This window comes from Aspergillus costaricaensis (genome assembly GCF_003184835.1).
Source record: "Aspergillus costaricaensis CBS 115574 unplaced genomic scaffold BO79scaffold_5, whole genome shotgun sequence".
NCBI classification, from domain to species: Eukaryota; Fungi; Ascomycota; class Eurotiomycetes; order Eurotiales; family Aspergillaceae; genus Aspergillus; species Aspergillus costaricensis.
This window is the reverse complement of record NW_020291805.1, coordinates 544,575-560,519: the sequence shown is the minus strand read 5'-3', so window position 1 is coordinate 560,519 and position 15,945 is coordinate 544,575. Positions and strand designations below refer to the sequence as shown.

General features: G+C 50.1%; 7 protein-coding genes across 7 annotated transcripts; 2 read left to right on the top strand and 5 right to left on the bottom strand.

Annotated features, from left to right (window-relative positions):
* Positions 1–682: 682 nt before the first annotated feature.
* On the bottom strand, positions 683–1,599 carry BO79DRAFT_277055 (high-affinity Cu transporter CTR3; the record flags this gene model as incomplete). The annotated part of the gene is made up of 2 exons (XM_025687793.1): positions 683–1,505; positions 1,569–1,599. The coding sequence occupies 2 exons, from the start codon at positions 1,597–1,599 to the stop codon at positions 958–960; spliced, it is 579 nt and encodes a 192-aa protein (XP_025543115.1). The 3' UTR covers positions 683–957.
* Positions 1,600–2,233: 634 nt separating this feature from the next.
* BO79DRAFT_189014 (exosome non-catalytic core subunit SKI6) lies at positions 2,234–3,408 on the bottom strand. Its single transcript, XM_025680627.1, has 2 exons — positions 2,932–3,408; positions 2,234–2,863 (listed from the first exon to the last, which is right to left on the bottom strand). The coding sequence occupies exons 1-2, from the start codon at positions 3,228–3,230 to the stop codon at positions 2,353–2,355; spliced, it is 810 nt and encodes a 269-aa protein (XP_025543114.1). The 5' UTR covers positions 3,231–3,408; the 3' UTR covers positions 2,234–2,352.
* A 197-nt stretch (positions 3,409–3,605) lies between these two features.
* On the top strand, positions 3,606–6,707 carry BO79DRAFT_243272 (putative DNA excision repair protein (Rad26L); the record flags this gene model as incomplete). The annotated part of the gene is made up of 2 exons (XM_025685268.1): positions 3,606–3,720; positions 3,784–6,707. The coding sequence occupies 2 exons, from the start codon at positions 3,606–3,608 to the stop codon at positions 6,705–6,707; spliced, it is 3,039 nt and encodes a 1,012-aa protein (XP_025543113.1).
* Positions 6,708–8,002: 1,295 nt separating this feature from the next.
* Positions 8,003–9,806, bottom strand: BO79DRAFT_139015 (OSBP family protein; the record flags this gene model as incomplete). The annotated part of the gene is made up of 7 exons (XM_025678181.1): positions 8,003–8,252; positions 8,302–8,615; positions 8,664–8,913; positions 8,962–9,240; positions 9,308–9,418; positions 9,483–9,588; positions 9,692–9,806. The coding sequence occupies 7 exons, from the start codon at positions 9,804–9,806 to the stop codon at positions 8,003–8,005; spliced, it is 1,425 nt and encodes a 474-aa protein (XP_025543112.1).
* A 1,083-nt stretch (positions 9,807–10,889) lies between these two features.
* BO79DRAFT_167255 (GIG1 family protein) lies at positions 10,890–12,331 on the bottom strand. The gene is made up of 4 exons (XM_025679370.1): positions 11,866–12,331; positions 11,626–11,808; positions 11,346–11,530; positions 10,890–11,252 (listed from the first exon to the last, which is right to left on the bottom strand). The coding sequence occupies exons 1-4, from the start codon at positions 12,155–12,157 to the stop codon at positions 11,112–11,114; spliced, it is 801 nt and encodes a 266-aa protein (XP_025543111.1). The 5' UTR covers positions 12,158–12,331; the 3' UTR covers positions 10,890–11,111.
* Positions 12,332–12,986: 655 nt separating this feature from the next.
* On the bottom strand, positions 12,987–14,041 carry BO79DRAFT_189004 (nicotinamidase; the record flags this gene model as incomplete). Its single annotated transcript, XM_025680626.1, has 2 exons — positions 13,706–14,041; positions 12,987–13,649 (listed from the first exon to the last, which is right to left on the bottom strand). The coding sequence occupies exons 1-2, from the start codon at positions 13,754–13,756 to the stop codon at positions 12,987–12,989; spliced, it is 714 nt and encodes a 237-aa protein (XP_025543110.1). The 5' UTR covers positions 13,757–14,041.
* Positions 14,042–14,207: 166 nt separating this feature from the next.
* ssuA (RNA polymerase II subunit A C-terminal domain phosphatase) lies at positions 14,208–15,689 on the top strand. Its single transcript, XM_025685267.1, has 2 exons — positions 14,208–14,298; positions 14,503–15,689. The coding sequence occupies exon 2, from the start codon at positions 14,640–14,642 to the stop codon at positions 15,537–15,539; it is 900 nt and encodes a 299-aa protein (XP_025543109.1). The 5' UTR covers positions 14,208–14,298; positions 14,503–14,639; the 3' UTR covers positions 15,540–15,689.
* The last annotated feature ends 256 nt before the right edge of the window (positions 15,690–15,945 follow it).

The following is a 15,945-nucleotide window of genomic DNA, read 5'->3' as shown; positions in this document are numbered from 1 at the left end:
TTCCTTGCTTGCTTGCTGCTGTGTTGCATGCAGGAGGCTTTAATGAGACTACTATTGGTATTATAGGGCAGTTGTGAGCAGGTCTGTGTTTTGTTCATTCATTTATCCTGTTCCTTCTTTTCTGGCCATATGACTGGAACTTAAATATAGTATTTTGTCTGTCTGCATAGTGTTCCATAGTTAGATGGATGGGTATGTATACGTAAGTTAACTAACTACCTTGGAAGTTGGTTAGTAAGGTGAAAGTGAGGGGTTGAGAGCTGGCCAAGGCTGGGGGCTCAGCTGGGCTAAGCTAAGCTAAAGTATGATGTGATCGGAGAGGGAGTATGGCGTAGTTGTGTTAGTTTCAAGAGTCCCATTTATTTCATTCAGTCAGTGAGAAACACACTTCTCCTGATGTTTATGTAGTAAGGTATCTCTATAAGTTGTGATATAGATTGATTCTCAGGCATTATCTTATCTAGGAGATAGTTTATGATATCGTCATATTATCCGGTAGTATTTCTTTCTCCTTTCTAATGAGAGAATAGTCATGACGTGTAGTCTCTATAACAGGCATATTGTATCCAGACTCTTAGTAACATTGTGTCTTATGCATGATAGATGTATTGATCTATCACCACTGGTGCTATCCCTTGATAGTACTCACAGTCGACAAGTAGTATCTCACCCCGAAGAAAGACTCCAACATACATATACACCATCTCCTACCCTATCCACCCTTCAAACACTTTGAAAAAAACCACACCCTTCTCCAACATACCCACCGCAACATCTCAATATCACCAGAAAGGCATCACGTCAAACTAAGCTCCAACACCCACCCACCTAGCCGCACCATCTAGTCACGGATGTGGCGTCGTTCCTGATCCTGAACATACATACATACACACTCATCGTCAGCTACCAATACCAGCAGACAGCATAAGCACAATCCAGTAATAATAAGGTAATCACTCACTCCCTAGTACCAAGATCCCCCCACGAAAAGAGCAAAAACCCCACGAACGTCCCAACAAAGATACAAATCACAAAATACCCATTGTAGTACATCCCCAGCAGCATCACAAAATACGCCACTGCAAATTGCAACACATGCAATGTGGCTCGGATGAGTTGCTCAAACTTGCTGGGTCTGAATATGAATTTTGACTGGTTCTCGGGGTGTATACTACTATGTGATGTAGTAGCTGGCACAATAGGTATTGGTTCATCCTCCTCTACTAACTCCGGAACAGGAGGTAGAGCTGAAAGTGAGCCTGATTGCGTCCATGGGATGGGTCTTTTGACAGGTGTGTCTGTGGAAAGGTCATTAGGGACTGTGATGTTGGGTTGATCAGTATCTAGAGATTGTGCTTTGAGTCTGGCGCGGTTGATGATGAACGCGTCGTATTCGCTGGCAACTCGACGGAGAAGTTCTAGACAGATGACGAGGAGGATGACTCCGATGCAGGAGCCGGCGAACATGCTTGGGGAGGTGATGTGCCAGGATGAGGAGATGAAGCCTTTTGCTTGGGGTTAGTGTCTTGGGTGGGTGGTTTGGTTTTGGGCAGTGTTGGATGACTTACAAGCGTCCATGGTGTTCCAGTTCCAGAGCATCTGGGTATGGTTAGTAGGGAGGTACAGGTTTGGGATGGAGGTGGTGGGGAGGGGGGTGTACTGAGATCTTGCAGTTGGTAGAGGCCATGGCCATGGCCATGGTGGTAGTGGTGCTCGTGCTCGTGATGGCTGATGCGGTGGTTTCTGTGGTCATGTTCATGTTGTTTATGGTGTTTGGGGGTTGATGACTGAGGTGAATGGATGGAAGGATGGGAAGGGTAGTTGGTAAGGACTGTAGAGACAGATCAAGAGTATTCTGGAGAAAAGAAGAACCAGCAGTGAGGAAGAGATAGCAGAGGTTAGGGACTAGGTTTCTGACTTTGGATACGTGTATGTCAGAAGCGTGTTCTTGTACAAACATCAATCTCCCTCATCTATTTCAGTATGAATCAGTAATAACGCGCTCATCAGTAGAAAGAGTCCATGCCGCGTCAAGGGAGACGGTCTCTAGATTTGAGCACACTATGCAGGTAGCTCTGACCAGTGGGCCCACGAGCACACAGTGAATCAAGTGAACTGCAGACATCTACAGCAGATATCTACGGTAGCATCTAAGGTAGCATCTACAGACATCATGATTAGCAACTTGGCTGTATTCGCTGGAATATTCAAATATCACATTGAAACGATCCATCCCGCCGCGCCCAACACCTCATGGCAATCACTGGGTATAAACAGAACTCGCCCTATCGCGCTGCCCTGTAGAAGATCCCAGATAGCAGATATAAAGAAACAGAATTCAAATCCAAGTCATCACCGGCGTGCCGACTTCTTGATCACCCCTTCCAAGATCTCCCGGATCTGCTTGCACCCGTCAATTCCCACCGCCAGCATTGTCTCAACGTATGTGCAATGCACCTTGGAGTCCATCGTCAGCATCGCTACCTTCATCTCGTCCTCGTCTTCGTTAATCATAGCCGCCTCTCCCACCGGTACAGCCGTCGTCGTCCCCACCGTAAGGAACGGAAGCTCCTGCTCCTCCGGCAGAGACAAGTCCAGCAGCGGATCCAATGTGTCATTATTCGGATCCCGCGGCGTAGACGCACTGCCGCTCATTCCTGACGTACACCCGCAGAGGAGTCCTGGCATAGGAATACCGGCATCCACAAGCGCCAGCGTACAGGCATTGACCGCCGCGGCGAGGAGCGATCCGTCTGACGACAAAACTGAGACGTGGATGCTGATTGTACTGTGGGGGTAGAGGTGGGTATGAAGATGCGACTGGAAAGCAGAGCGTAGTATCGTTGCGACGCGCGAAGATTGTCTGTTCAAGAATTCAGTCAGTACCAGTCATAGCAGACACTACAGACATGACGATAGTGAGAAACGTACTTGTCACTTCCGCCGGCTCTGCGCTTGCGATCCACTCCAGCAAATCCTGCAACATTGACATCCACCTCTACTACCGCACCTGCTGATCCCGCAGCACCACCCGTGGCATCACCGCGACGTCCCTCTGCGGGACCGTGGACGGAGCACAGGATCGCGGTGTTGCCCATGGCCAAGTAGGATGAGCCCGAACTGGCGGGGTTCGTAGAGATCTGGGCTTGGAGCAATCGAAGCTCATTCCAGCGACGGCCATCAAGGCGAAGCTTGGTGAGGGGATATGTTGTGGATGTGTCGAGAGGCATTGTGAACTGGGAGGTGCGTCAATCGGTATGCCGAAATCAAGATGGAGGAAGTTTTGGCGTGGTTCCCCGCACCATGCGCTGTCAAATTTTGTCAAAGGGATAAAGAAGCCGGATCGGAGAATTCAGTTCGAGCACGGGTACAAAGCGACGCAGTATGCAGGCTCAGCTTCAAGTCGAGGGCGAGCAATGGGCGGAGAAGAGGGGAATTGGTTGCGGAGTTTGACTTTTCGGCGCGGAATTCTTCAGTCAGCTGCTTGCCCAATCGGGAAGCCCGTTTGACTCCATCGCGTCTCCGCATCTCCATCTCTCTTACACTTGCTTCAGCCTTCCCCTCAACGGTCGGTCTAGATAGCTTCTGCCAGAGCTCAGGCGGACATGGGCTCACACGTGGAGATCGAGGATACGGATGCGACTACGGTCGGATCAGATGACGATGATCTCGACGGGACACGCCCGTTGGTTTTACAGCCTACTTCGCTTTCTGTCGCTGGTTTGTCCCCGCACCTTATCTATACCTAGTAACAAGACATATCTGACTCCTCGATGATCATAGATAGGGACTATGCCCCAAAGTCTGAAGTGACGACTCCACGCCGGCCAACAAATACTATTCCAACTACGGTCAAGCAATCCTCTTCGCCACTCGAGAAGAAGAGCCACGCAGTCGTGGAGGTGGTCGACACCGACAGCGGAGATGACTCCTTCAATGAGGGCGAGGCCGCTTACAAGGAGTTCAAGAATCGAAAGGCCACGAAACGGAAACGGAGCACCGCAAATCTGAAGAATAGAGCTGCGAAGGTGACGAGAGTCGCAAACTCAAACTCCATCGTCGGCCGACTCCCAACTTCCGAGGGGAAAGCCCGCCCGAGACGGCCATTACGAGTCTACGGAGAGGAAGTGTCATCCGAGGATGATCTGATGGAATATACTTTACCGGATTATCTCCAGAAACGGCGATCGCAATTTGACCGGAGGACAGAGTATCTGAAGCAATCCGGACTGAAACTGCCTCCGGGTTACGACGATGTTGAATTTTCCGACGATGAGAGATTGGAATCTTTGGCGGAAAAGCCTACTTTTGAGAATATGAAGCCATGCAATCAGTACAAGGACATCACTCTTCCTTATTCGTTGGGACTCATACCAGCCCCGATCGCACAATGGTTGCGCCAGTATCAGGTCGATGGAGCTGCCTTTCTCCATGAGCTATTCGTTTACCAGAAGGGTGGAATTCTCGGAGACGACATGGGTCTGGGAAAGACGGTGCAGGTTATTGCTTTCCTCACAGCGGCGTATGGGAAGACAGGCGATGAGAGAGACGCCAAGCGAATGAGAAAGATGCGGAGAAGCGGGCACGATCAGTGGTATCCCCGAACGTTGATTGTCTGCCCAGGGACTCTTCTTAAGAACTGGATGGCCGAGCTTTCGCGTTGGGGCTGGTGGCATTTTGACACCTACCATGGAGAGAATAAGGAGCTTGCGCTCCAAGCTGCGCGGTCCGGAAGACTGGAAATCCTGATCACCACCTATAGTACCTATCTCCACAACAAGGATGCTATCAACATGGTCGACTGGGATTGTGTGATAGCGGATGAGTGTCATGTCATCAAGGAGCGCAAGTCGGAAACGACTAAAGCCATGAACATGATCAACGCTCTTTGCCGAATTGGCTTGACCGGAACTGCCATTCAGAACAAATACGAGGAGCTTTGGACCCTTCTGAACTGGACGAACCCGGGGATGCTCGGCCCGGTAACTGTCTGGAAGAAGACCATTTCTGAACCTTTGAAAATTGGTCAGTCACACGACGCCACCGTGCATCAGCTGCGTAGAGCGCGAAAGACGGCAAAGAAATTGGTGGAGAACCTCTTGCCGCAGTTCTTCCTTCGCCGGATGAAGACACTGATTGCAGACCAGCTCCCCAAGAAGGTTGACCGGGTCGTCTTCTGTCCGCTCACTGATACTCAGGCTGACGCCTACGTGAACATTCTGGGAAGCGACATGGTCAGCTATATCAAACACTCCAGCGACCCTTGCGACTGTGGTTCCCGGCAGAAAGCCGGCTGGTGCTGTCGTCAGTTTCTACCATCTGGGCTCACCTGGCGAAGCTATGTCTTTCCCGCGATAGCAGTGCTGCAGAAACTCAGCAACCACCTAGCAATCCTCATCCCGCAGGGAATCGACTCTAACGAGAAGCAAGAAAAGGACAAAGAGATGCTGGAACTGGCTGTCCCCGAGCAATGGGAAAAGCTTTACCGTTCCCGGGACTCTATTGTCAACTACGCAAACCCTGAGTTTTGTGGTAAATGGAAGGTCCTCCGCCGACTGCTGAAGTGGTGGCACGCCAATGGCGACAAGGTGCTTGTCTTCAGCCACAGTGTGCGCCTCCTCAAGATGCTCCAGATGCTCTTTCACTACACCAGCTACAACGTCAGCTACCTCGATGGGTCTATGAGCTATGAAGAGCGCACTAAAGTTGTTGACGACTTCAACTCCAACCCACGCCAGTTCGTCTTTCTCATCTCCACCCGCTCTGGCGGTGTCGGACTCAACATAACTTCCGCCAACAAGGTTGTCATTGTCGATCCCAACTGGAATCCCTCGCATGACCTTCAAGCACAAGATCGTGCCTACCGTATCGGCCAATCTCGCGATGTCGAAGTCTTCCGGCTAATCAGCGCCGGCACCATCGAAGAGATCGTCTATGCCCGTCAGATCTACAAACAACAACAGGCCAACATCGGCTACAACGCGAGCTCGGAACGACGTTACTTCAAGGGTGTCCAGGAGAAGAAAGACCAAAAGGGTGAGCTCTTCGGTCTCGACAATCTATTCGAATACAAGAACCAGAACATCCTTCTCCGCGACATCGTCAACAAAACCAACGTCGCTGAAAGCAAAGCCGGCGTCCAGGTCATGGATATCGACGTAGAGTTCGACCCCAACGTCTCCGACACAACCTTCACCGGCAAATCCGACGACACCAACGAAGTCATGAGCCAGCTAGCAGCCATGATTCGCGGCGAGGACGACGAAGAACCCACCAACCCCAAAACCCCCATCAACACCAAACATGACCCCATCCAAGCCATCCTCGCCGGCGCAGGGGTCGAATACACCCACCTCAACAACGAAGTCATCGGGTCATCCAAAGTCGAGGAACGACTCAGCCGTCGCGCAGAATTAGCCGACGAGAATACCAAGAACCTAGACATGCAAGTATTTGCAGGATCGCAGTCGCAGTCTCAGTCCCATAAAAAGTCATCATCATCTACTACCAATCAACCAATCAAATACAAATTCCATCCACCAAAGCGTGTCATGAAACGCCAATTCTGCAGCATGGCGAGGCGATACGGCTTCCCAAACGCAACCGAGTTCGCCCTTGTCGTCGAGGGCATGACGCAGGCGCAGAGACGCGCATGCTTGGAGCGTTGGTATACCGAGCGACGGGAGAAACTGACTCAATCATCTTAAACTTTCAGTTGGTATAATCATTATTATTATCTATCTTTTTTTTTTTTGGAGTATTGGTTACAAGGTCGCTAGAGACGGGGTTTTGGAACTGTTTTGTCTAGTTTTACTACCTATATACCCAAGTTAACTACTAATTCGTTAGTTTAAAATCAGCAATGAGTGACGATTTAATACCAGAGTATCTATCTTTTTTTCCTTGTAATAAGTATCCCCCTACGCGCATACAACTTACTCACCCACAGACCAACCTACAAATCGATCTAGATTCCTTCCTCACTCTACCTACCATACTTCAGTTACTATTGATACCATCCATCCACACATACTTTAGTCTACAACCCCAAAACAAGTCAAGAAAGTCAATGTAAAGATATCCATGAATGGATACAATGAAAAGTAAACATAACAAACATACATAACTCCTACGTCATCCAGCCTCACTGTTACATTAAGGCTACTGTATAATCTGACTTTCCTTCCTTCTCTTGCTTTCTTTCTCAACGGATGAATCTCACTGGTAGGAGGTGAAATCCAGAATGCGGAGTTGCATTGCATCATATGTGGGAGAGGTCTGCTTGTCCGGCGGGAAGGCTATTTATAGTTGTTTAGTTACTGGTTCGTGTGTTTATTTCTACCCTTTTCTTTTTCAGGGGGGTAGCCCAAGGTGCGTGTAATGGTTTTGGATTGCATACAGGATGGCTGGTTGGACGCTGAGACTCCCAACTAATGACTGGCCAACTGGGCATAGAGATAAAGTTACTAAAGTCAAAATTATGCATTATCCACAACCATAGTCTATATTAATGCTAAGAATCAATCACCTAAACGCTAGCTGTATCAATGCCCATCCCACGTCATGGTGTCCCAGATGATGATATGTATATCCACATATAGTAAGCAAGAATTTGCCCATCACCCGTGCTCCGGTCCGTCTGGAGGCCTTCTCCTGTCCGTTATTTTTCAACTTTTGTCGCAGTCTCTGCATATTAAATCAATCGGGTATCCAGTATAGTAATCTGATGGAAATGGTGGGTATGTTGAGTGATGTGTGTTGAATGTTTGTGGTTGGCCGGACTCTTTCCCTTGTTTCTCGCGTTGGAATCCTCGAGCAGGTCAATAATGTTGATCTGAATGACGGCTCGACCTACCATTTCCTTGCTTTTCGGTTCTTTGAATGTTCATGGTTTTCGCTCTTCTGTATTGTGCCTCACTTATAGGTCAATTGCCCTCCGGATATTCAGCTCATTCAACGACTTGTCATCGTCAACTGGAGCCATCCAGGAAGTCAGTTACACCTATGTCTCCTTGGCATCGACGTAGGCATCGACATCCGATGTCCGTGAGTCCTTGCGTTCGACGGCTTCTTCTGCTTCTTTCTTAGGCTCGCTCTGAGCGGAGTCAGCGCCATCGGCTGGATCGGCTGTCGCAGCAGACTCCTTACCCTTGTGTGCGGGAATCTGGAACTGGGTGGGTTCTGTCTGACCTTCGAGGATCGGGGCAATGGCCAGAATTTGTTTGGCAGCGAGCTCGGGGTTGTGCGAGTCGCTGGGGTCGTCAGTCCTGTTATACTTCCGATGTAAACACAGAAACTTACACGTGTGCATTGATGATCCAGTCTAGGTCCTCTTCTCCCTCATCGGGGCCGTGGGGCCCGCCCTGCACCCGTCGGAACAGCCGGGGGTGCCATTCGACGCCATCATCGGCACGCTTCGCTGCCTCTTCTCTTTGGCGGTCCTCAATCTTGGTCTTCTCATCGGTAGCTGCCTCGTGGTTCCTGGCAATGATCGCCTTCACGGTGGGTTGCCACAGTCGCTGCGACTCGCGCTCGCCCTGCTGTTCAATAGGTCTGGTCAAGGGAGGGGTGTGCTTCGCATGCGTAGCGTTGAAGAGCAAGTCCTTCTTGTGAGTCTGCTCGAGTTAGGTTGACAGTCCTCCGTGTAAGGGAGGAGAACTTACGTGAACATCCTTGATGTGCATCTCACCATTCCAGAGACCGGACAGTTCATAGTATACCTCGCCGGTCTTTTCGTTCTTAATTGTCCCACCGATAGCGTTGTAAGTACCAGAGAAGTAGCCCTTGGTCTTGAATTCGATGTCGGCAACGAGGTTGTTCTCTGGGCACCGGACGTAGCTGTGGTCGCCCAACTCGTATTTCATCTTTCCGAAAAGAATGCCGCGGGCGTACATGTTCGGTTGCGTCAAGATGCTAGGCCAGATTAGAGTTGTCCTCATGCGCGGACGCAGGACCACCTACTATCGTTCGCCCTTCTCCTTGTCCTGTCCGCGGTTCAAGAACCGCAGAATCGCAATACCCTCCATCATACTAGCGGCCGAGTTTCCGAGGAATTTACTGCGGGGTTTCAAGGTGCCATCTATCCGGATATTGTGCTCGGGTGCCATGAAGAAGTAGCTCGATTTGGGCGGGTGGTGAGAGGTCTGCTCGGCGATATAGTACCCACGGGTACCGTCGGGATAGTCCCAGTAACAGGTGAAAGTCTCTCCGAGGATCGGGTTCAGCGGCTTCTTCACTCCTCTGGGACGGGTGTCAGCAAGACCGGAACTGGTGAAATAAACCAATCTCAAGGGGAGCGACAACATACGGAGGTTTGATGTGCCATCCGCTGAGATAGAACTTGACGACGGAAACGAATCGTTCTAGGGGGTCATCTATGGTTGGCATAGGAAGCAGTGTTTCGGGGTGCGCCATGAAGCTGGATGTAGAGGAAATCAGTTAGCTGCTACTTCTTCACATGCGATGCGGATACTCCGACATACTTGGTGATGCGCTCCAGCATAGATCGGGGTTCGAGAATAAAAGTGGGCAGGACGACCCGACTCAGGTCAGCTCCCGGTCGGAGCTGCGAGATAATGTGGGAAAGAACTACAAATAGGTCAGTGGAAATGGGAAAAGACTAGGTATTTGCAGTGGTATTTTCTTTTGTTTGTCTTTTTTTTTGGTCATAGTGAGGGGGATAGCTACGTACCATTTCCCTGGTCGGGCTCGACGATCTCGTCGTCCCCGCTCGCGGGCTCAGCTTTGGGCTCATCGTGTGAACGATTACCTGAAACATGGAAAAAAGAGCCCCAGTCAGCGGACATGATGGTGGGCAGCAGAAATGCGCGAGATGAAAGAGAGGTGGTGAAAAGACAGCCGGTCGGAGGAGAGAGAGAGAGAGAGCCAAGGAGGGGAAGAGAGAGAAAAGGGCGGCGGAGAGGGGGATGTTGAGGCAGCCAGCTGCAGTAGACAGAAAGTGACTGAGGCAGCCAGACAGGAATGACGTGGGAGGAGCAGCAGTAGCAGCAACAGAAAAAAAAAAAAAGAGGGGAGAGTCTCGACCGGATGACGGCAACAAACTTCACTCACTGGCAAGCGATGACCGTCGGCGGATGTGCGGGACGGAGATGGGCATGGCGTTCCGTGGTACTGTTGTATTTATTTGATCTAATAATGATTCTCTGGTGGTGATGGTGGTGGTGGTGGTAATTGTGGTTGATCTTGTACTTCTTGTTTTTCCTTTTAACTTTGCTGGTGGGAGAAAGTACAACACGGGGGGGATGAAGAGGGAGACACCGATGCAACCAGACTGCGGCGTATAAGGAATTTGAATTGTGGTGTCACTTGGGGGTTCTTGAATTAATTAATTAATTAAAACAATGGATGTGGATAAGTGGCAGAAGAGACAATCAGTCACTCCAAAGAATGCCTTTCAATGTCGGGATGGACGGACAGCGTCGGGATCAAGTTCCTGAAACCAACAATCAATTCTGCAGAAAAGTAGGAGGGAAAGCCGTAGTGTCGGGAAGTTCTCTCTATTAATAAATACTAACTCACTCTACTCTGGGGGACACAAGAGACGGTGAGTGTGAGGGAATCCGGATGGATGATTGCTACTGAAACTGGAGCTGAATGACGTTGATGGGAAACTGCCTTGATTCGGATTTTTCTGAGGGCTTTTCTTTCCACGGTGGCTCTTCTCGCCTCCAGTGTATAACTGTATATGTAATATACTCTTGGTTGGTGACACGGCATCTTCCTTGAAGGCTTATAAGTATATGATATCTACTCTTTCCTCGCCGGTTCTTATGCTACAGACCGCAACCACCTTCCACCTCCCGATCGCCGTCCAAAATTTCCCACTGGACTCGCGATCAAGAGGGGCTCACAGGCTTGGCAGTGGGGATGACGGATGACAGCCCATCGCTTTGCTTTTCTTTTTCTTTTCTTCTCATGTTTCAAGCATCAAGCAATGCCGATGATCACTTCCTTGGCCTCCTATAATGGTTGGTGATTATTACTATTTTCTTCAGATCCTAGTCTGGGGGACCCATCTACCCATCTCGTCTATCTCTATGCCCGGATTAACCCTTAACCATCAACTAAATCAATCCATCTCTAGTATCTACTCATGCCGACTGTCGTTTCAGCGGAGCATCCCCTCCTGTGATCTCCCGTAGGAATTCCGCATCGGGATGGTGCAGCATGACATGGAAGTGCTCCACGGCATGCACTGACTTTAATGACTTCCAGTTCTTGAACCAGATGACCTACCCTTCGTATTAGTATCTTGAAAAGAAGCATTTCCCATCACCACCACCGCCCCCTGGCGCATTCCTTCCAACATTCTAGCCAATACATACCTGATCGGCTGGCATCCGTGAGAGAAACGTCCGTTGCACATACTCCTCAATCTCCTGTCGTGCGCGTGGCGTCAGGTCATCCGTGACCGGATCATCCTCCAGCTCGAACTTTGTCCACACCACCAAGTGAACAATGCCTTCCTCGACTCCATATGGCCAGTCATTGTAAAGAATGCAAATATCCTCTAACCACCACAACCATGCTTAGCACTCATCTCATCTCGCAGACAGCCCAAGACTCATTCAAGGAACGAAAAGGAAGAGGACAATGAATACGAACCATCATATTCAAACGGCCGCCCCTTCGGCTTCAAATCATCCGCCGTCCCTTCTCCCCAGCGAAGCCGTTCCTTCACGACAAACCGCATGACCGATCCATACTCCGCGACAATCTGCTCCTTGAACTCAAGATACCGTCTCAAATCGCTAGGAAGACGCTGAAACCGATCGATCTGGTTGGACCCTGTCCATCATCTATTAGCGGACCACTCACTCACGGACCACGTCCTTCCCCCCTGACGCACGGTTTCATTTGGTCGGTGAAACATACGAACGATCTCCTTGACTAGCTCCCACCCCTGTCTCCGGTACTGCTCGTCAGGGGTCGAAAGCACCTCGATGTTTTTCTGCGACATGTCGCGTAGGTAGCTGGGACATTCTGCTGTCCATTGCGAGCGGGGAACATTGACAAGCCAGTACGGTAAGGTCTTTGGAGCAAGGCTGGTTGTCGGACTGAGTATCTTGGTCGAGGCTTTCACATCCGGAGAGTGAATTCCCTCGTGAAAGGTTGTGTAGGTTGCAGCGGACGACATAGCGACGGTCTGACTCTATCGATAGACGAGCGGTGGCAGGAGGAAGAACGTCCGAGTCTATGAAGCGAACAGCATCTAATGTATAAGGCAGACAACAGGTAAGACAAAACGAACCGGTGAAAAGGAAAAAAGAAGCAAGCAAGAACGAACAGAAAAAGCACCGACCGAATCGAGCTGTAAGAGCTGATATTATAAACGGTGACTGGTTCCGGATGCGGTGGCGATGAGTTATTGATTATTGAAAGTATGGGGATGCCGCGACGCCCCGCTGCCCATTCCAGAAGGGATTGACGGTCATGTTATTAAGGAGAGGGGGAGAAGGATATCTAGCTAATTAGATCGAACGCGATGGAATAATATAACCCAACGCGAGTATCGTCAGATGTCCCATTCATCGTAGCTATCTATCTACTCCCTTTTACTTTTCTGCGTTCTGAGCAGCCGGTGATCTCTGGAAGCCGTTGCAAACGTCCGCCCCAACTCCACTGTGGAGACCTGTCAGATTGTTCTGCCAGGGTTGAACTTGTCGCTATCCACGGTCCTTTCTTATTCCTTGTCTCGTATAGCTACAGATGAAACATGTCTTAGAGTCACTATTATAGGCCATGTATCTAGATCCACTATATCATTTATAGTACGACTTGGGATATCTCGATCTATCTATAGCCCAGTCCCCTACTACGTACTATGGACACTCATTCGAGGGCAGTAAACACCTGCACAAGCACACCACATACATACAGCATGCACGTCAAGCATCCCACCCATCTCACAACTACCAACACATCCATATACACATATACACATAATCATCACCTACCAACAACCCCTATACCATCCCACTTAACAACCCCCTAACCTCCGGCCCATCCGACCTAACAACCAGCACCCCAGCCTCCCTCAACTCCCTCTTGGCCTCCTCCCACCCCACCCCCGGATCAACACAACTAACCGCATCCTCAACAAGATAACTCCTCAGCCCAGCCCTCGCAGCATCAATCGCCGTACACTTAACACAATAATCCCCAGCAACACCTACACAAAACACATCCGTGATGCCCTTTTCCTCCAACGCCCCCTTCAAATGCACATCCACCGACGACCGATTCACCTCCGCATCGAGGTTCCCAAACGCATCCGCAAACGCCGAGTACATCTCCACTCGCGCATCCATGCCCTTTCGCACGTAGAGGTCGATGTTCTTGGTGTCGATTTCCGGGATGATTTCCGCACCCTTGGTGCCCTCTACGCAGTGGACGGGCCAGAGCCGTTGGGGCTTGGTCTCGGTTTCTTTGCCTGTTGCGGGATTGCTCATCTCGATGAAGTGCTCGAAGGGGAGGTTGTTGGGTGGGGGGTGGTTCGGCGCAAAGGAGATGTGGTTCGGTGGGTGGCTGTCTTGGGATGCGATGCGCAGGGTGAAGCCTGGGTTCGAGAGGAGGGTGTTGATTGTTGGGGCGAGGGTGCGGGCTTCGTTGACGGCGAGGGAGCCGTTCTGGTTGAAGTCGTTAGTACAGAGTTGTGTGGTTGAGGGATGGGGAGGGTACGGACCGGAGGGCAGAAGTCCTCCTGCATGTCGACAACTATCAAGGCTGCTCTCATATTGGATGGTGGTTGTTAACGCTAACGTGGTCTTTGTCAGTTTCGAGCACCGTTTGAAATGGTTAGGTCTGTCTTGTTCGATATGTATGCAGACAGGTAGGTAGTGTCGCTTTAAGGGAAGCGAGAGGAACTGTAGGCAGCTACTATCGTATCATACGGCCGGACTAGTTCTTAGACCCCGCTCGATGGTACGAAGTATTCATCTGGGAAGGATCATGTCGATAGATACTATGTTGGTACTCATCTCGAACAGCCTAGCAAACCTCGGAATTCAGATAGGATGCAATTCACTCCGCAGTAACAAAAGCCAAGCCCGACTCTCAGTCAAGAGAAATGCCCAGATGCTCGAGCTGTCCTAATCGGGCATAGTGAGCAGCACGCGGCTTAGTCAGCGCACATGACCACAAAAGGCGCGCGAAATCCGCCGACGCAAACTTCTTCACCTTGTCAACTCAGGGCTGCGGCCCTTCATCAACAACATCCATCCCACACCCAGTAGAACCAGCGTAAATGAATTGCAGATGATGCGAAGCTTTTCTAAGGTATGTATATGCAATGCATCCATCTAGTCCAATCCCAATTCCTCCCGCAGCATGATGAAATCTTTTATATATTGGAGCTGTCTTAGCACATTATGCGGACAAACTTAATTACGCAACTTTTTACTGAATCCTGCACCCCTTACACTATACTTCTTTGTCACTGCCATTGAATTTGTTTCTGCCGCGGATTCTAATTGTCAGTAGTCATTACAGGGCCTAACTAGTGAACAACACACCTTCCAGCCTCCTTGATACCCCCCAACGATCACTTACCGAATTCATCACACACCACCTAAACCTAACCTACGGTCACACCAAACGCGGCTATAACACTCATCATCATGGCCTACGACCCCCGACTGTCCAGTGCAGGCACTGCGACCGCTCCCTCCCCTCCACCTCCACCCCCACCACCCCCAGAAGCCATGGGTACACCAACAACAACAACCCAACCTCAACCCACCTCCACGCCAAACGAGGCCAACAACAACACGGTCGCAGAATCGGAGTCCTTATCATCCTCCTCATATAAACTCCGATTCTGCACCGTATGTGCCTCCAACCAAAACCGCTCCATGGAAGCCCACCTCCGGCTCTCCACAGCGTCGAGCCCCTTCCCTGTAATCTCCTTCGGGACGGGCTCTCTAGTCCGCCTGCCCGGGCCCTCAATCACCCAACCCAACGTCTACAACTTCAACACAACCTCCTACTCCCAAATGTACGACGAGCTGCTCTCCAAAGACGAGCGTCTGTACCGCAACAACGGTCTCCTGAACATGCTCGAGCGCAACCGTAACCTGAAATGGGGCCCGGAGCGCTTCCAGGACTGGGTGCCGGGACAGCCGCGCGTCGAGCACGTCTCGAAGGGCGATAAGGGCGCCCTAGGTACTGAAGGCGGCGTCGTCGATGTAATCATCACCTGTGAAGAGCGGTGCTGGGATGCCGTGGTAGACGATCTCATGAATAAGGGGTCACCTTTGAACCGTCCCGTGCATGTCTTCAACGTGGATATCAAGGATAATCATGAAGAGGCACTAGTAGGAGGCAAGGCTATCTTGGATCTAGCAAATCGGTTAAATGAGGCTGCTTCGCAGGAGAGAAAGGCCAGTGGTGCCGATGGATGGGAAAATGGAGTCGGTGAGGCGAGACGGAATTTCGATGCTCGCGTGCCTGATATTCTTGCCGAGTGGCAGGAGAAATGGCCTCATTTGCCGGCTTTGTGGACGCTCGCTTGGCTATAGTCAGCTTAGGCTTGAGTTTAGACAATGCGTATGCATTCAGTGGGGCGTCGGGTTTGATATGATTGAATCCTAGATCTGTTAGATCTATATCAGATGCAAATAATGTTTCATCATCCTTAAAGTAATTGAATACTATCAATGACCTTCAACCACTTAATATCTGTCCTCCTTTGTAATAACTATTTCCTGCACCTTGTAGTCTACCTGCTGCTTCTAGTTCTAGATCGTCGCCCCCGTTCTCGACTGATTGGGCAACAAGCAAGACATCCCGAAAGTAATAATTGGAGATAGAAGGTAGTAGTACTTAGTATCTTGAATATCTCCACTTACATCATTCAATTACGACCAAACAAAAATACCCATGATATGTCCTGATATTTCTTTTCCTTTCTAAAGATATGCCTAA